This window comes from Hipposideros armiger, unplaced genomic scaffold (assembly GCF_001890085.2).
Source record: "Hipposideros armiger isolate ML-2016 unplaced genomic scaffold, ASM189008v1 scaffold_1593, whole genome shotgun sequence".
In the NCBI taxonomy this organism is placed as follows: Eukaryota; Metazoa; Chordata; class Mammalia; order Chiroptera; family Hipposideridae; genus Hipposideros; species Hipposideros armiger.
The window spans coordinates 64,546-69,371 of NW_017732943.1; the positions used below are offsets into that span (position 1 = coordinate 64,546).

Below are 4,826 nucleotides of genomic sequence, written 5' to 3' on the forward strand. Positions count from 1 at the left end.
TACAAAATTTATGATGCACACCCCAAAATGGTTATAAACACATTTCATTTAAAATCATTCAACTGAGAGCTAAGACACACCCACAAAACCCCCACCCCCAAGCCTGCGAATGTGGAGATCCCGTTAATTTCTCTGGCTGCCTCTCTTCTAAATCAGGCAATCACGTCCAGCCAGTATCGGTCGTGCACAAGCCACAGACATGGGAGAGGCGGCCTGGGAGTGGCCTTTCCCCATCCCTGCACTGCAGTCCGGTTACCTTCCTCCTGAGCACGGCCTTCCCAGGCCTCAGAGAGTCCAGGCTCAGCTGTGCGGTCACGTGCTTCATCCGCTCCATGCAGCTGTCTATCAGGTCCGCTGCGAGGCAACACCAAAACAATCACAGGACACTCTGTCTCCAAGCCAGTGAAAACCACGTGTAGCGACCACACTCTCAAAAAAGTATCTCACATTTCTGACCAACTTGATTTTAACTTTTTCAGTGAGATTAATGAACCGGAGGAAAAACTGTACGAGAACTAAAATGCTAAAACCTACTTGTTTCGAGCTTAGCACAATCTTCCCAACATCTAAGTTACATTGTGAAGCCTGCTTGGTTTGCAGTAGGAGAAAATCACAATTGAAATTAATGGGCTTGATGATGCTGCTACTCTTTCAACTCTAAGACCTGCGTTCCCTGGTTCCAGATGAGAAGTTACAACACTTTACGGGGGAAATGTATATAAAAATTTAGGACCATCTAATGCTACTGTAATTACTTTCAAAACTATGTTCCTTTTCCAGGTATGCCACATGTGCTTGTGGTTACTAGTATTTAATTATTATAAAGTTGAGTAATGTGTTTTTAAGCCTCTAGAATATTTAGATATATATTCACTAGAGCAGCAGTCACTGCACACAAATCATCTACACCTATATTATTTTAAAAGTAATACATATTCAACTATTTGTAGCGACTCTGAGAGTACAAGTTTTTTACATTTTGAGTCCAAAGAAAATTAAAATGAACAAGCAGTAAAGTACGTGAATTGAAAACAGGCCATGAAAGCACCTGATGTGTCCGCATTGAGGCTCACCTTCCAAAGCCAGCCTCTGGGCTCTTCTGCTGACAGCCAGGAGCGACATCAGCGCGTTCGCAGCGGCTCTCTTCAGAATCTCTCCGCAGGGCCTCCCTTCATAGCTCTGCAAAGCATACACCGCAGACTGCCTTGAAGGAAAGCTTAATCAGGAGCAAGACTGTTGTGAATAAGAGATGTGTTCTATTTAAAAGGTATGGCTAGGTTTCCCCTAGTCCATGGAATCCACTGGAACCTGATNACGGTTAGGTGTCAGCTCGTTCTCTCCTCCACCCTTCTGCCCACAGCTTCCCTGAGTTCCCATCCACTCACCCTCCCGCCTGGCAGTGAGGGGCAGCTGGTCCTCGTCTGCTGGACACCGATATGTCCACCTGGGTTTGGGCACACATCCCCGCTCGCCTCCTCGGAGGTCTCGATCTGCCAGTTAGCTCTTTCCTTCCTGTCTCTAGCGACTAGGTCCCAGCTTGCTCGTCTGTTTGCAGTCAAGCGCTTTACACGTCAGGAGAAACAGACTCACAGGCTACCTTCCTCTAATGCTGCTGTTCATGACTAAGCGTCTAGAAAGAATACTCTTACTGCTTTCATTTCATTGCCCATCCTTTATTTGTCAGCCTACATTTATTGTCTGTCCTGATCATGCTAGAAGACCACTCCTATCTTTGTCGTTACCAAACCTTCAGGAACTGTGGGACCTACAAAAGGTCTCTTTTCCTTCCCCTCCATGGAGCCTCTATCCTGGGTCATCTCCAGGCTCTTTCCAGCATTCCCTCCTCAGGTGTTTGATGCCTTCTCTTCAACGCCAGTTGTATTTTCCAAGGACATGAGCTAGGCTTTCACTAGATACTCTCTTGGGGAATTTCAACAACAGTCACAGCTACAAACACCATCTATTCACTGATAACTCCTAATATCCTGCTTCACCCATCCGAGCCCCAGATCCATGTAATCTACCGATTACCAGCCATTTCCCACCCGGATGTCCCAAAGACGCTTCACGCTAACGTGCAAACCTGAACATTAGGCTCTCTCATACCTACGCTCTGCTCTATTAGGTCCTCTTGCATTGAACTAGAGCCGCAAGGCCTCCGCATTTTTCTGCTTCCTCCTCCATGTCTCAGGTTTACTCCCCACTCCGTCCGCTTTCTACCTGCCCCGGCTAGGGTCTCATCGTCTCCGGGCCTTCCTTGTACCACAGTCGCCTACCTCTAACCTTGCCCATCATTCAATTCATTAGCTCACAGCCACCAGGATCTTCCCAGTAGGAAAACTCCTCAATGGTACACAAATACAGACAGTGGGGTGGTGGGGGTGTGGGCGGCTCGGTGACTTTCCGCAAGAGTGACCAACAATGAGTAATGGGAGTGTAATAAACCTCAGGTAAGCCATAAACCTAAGGAGCAGAAAGAGAAATTAAGAATCTTTGCCCCATCGGACTGCATTTTTACTCAAGGGTCATCTAAATATTCTCCTTTGGATTTATTCCTTATCGACAACTTGAAAATGCAGAAATGCTTTGACTGACTGAGACGTGACACCTTTATAGGCAGTGAATGTGTTACAAACGTGAACCCTACACTTACAGCCAGCACCCACGCTAGCATCCCATAAACCCACAGATCCTACCCAGAAAGTGTTCCAGTTAGCTGTATTGTTAAATAAAAGCTGAAACATAAATAAATAAAATATTGTGGGTAAAAAGTAAATAAACTAACAGTGTTCCAGAGCATTCCCTGAGTGAGGCATCTTGGAAAAATACTAACTGTATCCAGTTACAATTATACTATTTAGCTCGAGGGATTATAAATCTAGTAAATAACAGAATACGTTTATTCTGAGTAAAAAGCTTATATGGGAAAATTTTAATGAAATGCATAAATACTTAATTCCCATCAAACTGTTTTGAAATGTAAATTGTTAGTCATGTGTCTTGAACACACATCATTTAACACCGCTTAAGGAATATGTGCTCAAGATGTTCATTTGCAGATATAGTATGGTTTTTCCAGTTTTATCACAAATAAAAGCAAAACAGGTAAGAATTGTTTTTAAAGGGAGCTTTCATCATTTCTCTTTGTCTTATTCATTTTCCACATTATTTGTGTGAAAGTTAGCGCTTCAAAGTGTCGTATGACTGTGACAAGTAACTCCAGTGTTCCAGACGTTCTATCCTGTATAACGAACAGTACTAACGCAGTGCTTTAAATGACGACATAAAGCTCACAGACACGGCGAAGTATGTCCATGGCTCCCAGGCAGAGGGCTGAGTGCAGGGCCAGGGCGCGGGCGGAGCTGGGAGCAAAGCCTCCCTGAGCAGGACCGGGCCGCTCGGCAAGAACAGAAAGCGTTCTCACACACTCACATTCTTTCCTTATGGACGCAGACATCTCCACTTACTCCCGTGGACAGCTGACAACCGCCTCTGAAAACACCCTGCCTCGAAAGACACGCACAGCCATCCATTCCACCTTCATAAAGAACCTGAAGTGCGTAACAGTGGAGAAAGGGGCTCGAGTCTGCTCAAGCTGCCCGAGTCGGTCTCGGGGGCAGAGCTAAAATGCTGACATACACAAGAAAGAGCACCAGCATGGAAGGACGTCTAGATCAGGTGCTCTGATTTCTGAGAATTAACACTGAGCCTGAGGAACAATCAACTGTGCATCTAAACCAAACTCCAAAGCGTTTTCCACGTTCCCTCCTACGTGAGCTCACGCGGAAGTTAACAGCTCAGCGCTGGCACCGCTGGCCAAGGACGGAGCAGGAGCTGGACTCACCTTACATTCTTCGTTCTGGTACAGACAGTTTCTGAGAAGCTGCATGGCCACGCTTAACTCTTGAATAAAGCCATCCTCCTGTTTAAACAAAAAGCAGGTGCAACCGTGAACACGTGGCTTTCTGCAGACAGTAGCTCCTTCTGCCCCGGGTCCCATGGCAATGCAGCCATGCTCTCACCGCCTGGCCAGCGGAACTCGGGGGGACTGACAAGCTAACGATCTCTGAAAGATGAGCGTATCTCAAGAAGCGCAGCCACCGCGAAAAAGCTATCTCTGTTCTGTCAAGCACGGAGGAACTGAGATACATTACAAGCTCCGTGTTTCATCTCAATAAAGTGAGGCAGGTACTGACTGGTTTTCAATCATATCAGGTGCTGGCTGACTTTCTCAGTGATGAAGGAAAGGGTCTTTGCCAAGAGAGGAAAAGAGGCAAGAAAAACTGTAAAACGTGACCCCCTGCATCAATGAAATGATTAATATGGCTTTTTCTTGGTTACTAATCAAATGCAGCAGAAACTAGTTATGACACAGATCGCCGCTCTAATGGCCTTAGCTATGTACATAGCAATACGCACACACGCTCCTTTTCCCATAAGCCTATGTGGCAGGTCTTTCTAACCAGAGTTACTGTTATTAACCACTTCTTTACATAAAGACTGTGTTATTTACAGTTTCCATGAACATGCAGTTTAAACATGAATCCAGCAGACAACACTAAAAAGAGACATTCAGAAGTCATGGAAAGAAACTATCAACCTCCCACCTCTGGGCAAATCCCAACTGTATCCATGGCCAGTTAAAAGGCTGCGTGAGGCAATAAACGTGAGATGTTTATAGCAGCACTTGGCATGGAGAAAACAGTAAGCTCTCTCGTTCTTGGTGCACCTCTGCTCGCTTTGAAAGCCCTTCCTTTTGTAGCATACAAAATTTATGATGCACACCCCAAAATGGTTATAAACACATTTCATTTAAAATCATTCAA

The 4,826-nt window shown here is 45.5% G+C and overlaps 1 protein-coding gene across 1 annotated transcript in view; it reads right to left on the reverse strand.

Annotated features, from left to right (window-relative positions):
- RTTN (rotatin) overlaps positions 1–4,826 on the reverse strand; it is a 177,003-nt gene that overhangs the window by 29,359 nt on the left and 142,818 nt on the right. The window contains exons 36-37 of the mRNA XM_019634351.1: positions 1,074–1,179; positions 165–354 (exon numbers count right to left, since the gene is read on the reverse strand). Of these exons, the coding sequence (XP_019489896.1) occupies positions 165–354; positions 1,074–1,179 (296 nt within the window). The remainder of the gene's footprint in view (positions 1–164; positions 355–1,073; positions 1,180–4,826) is intronic.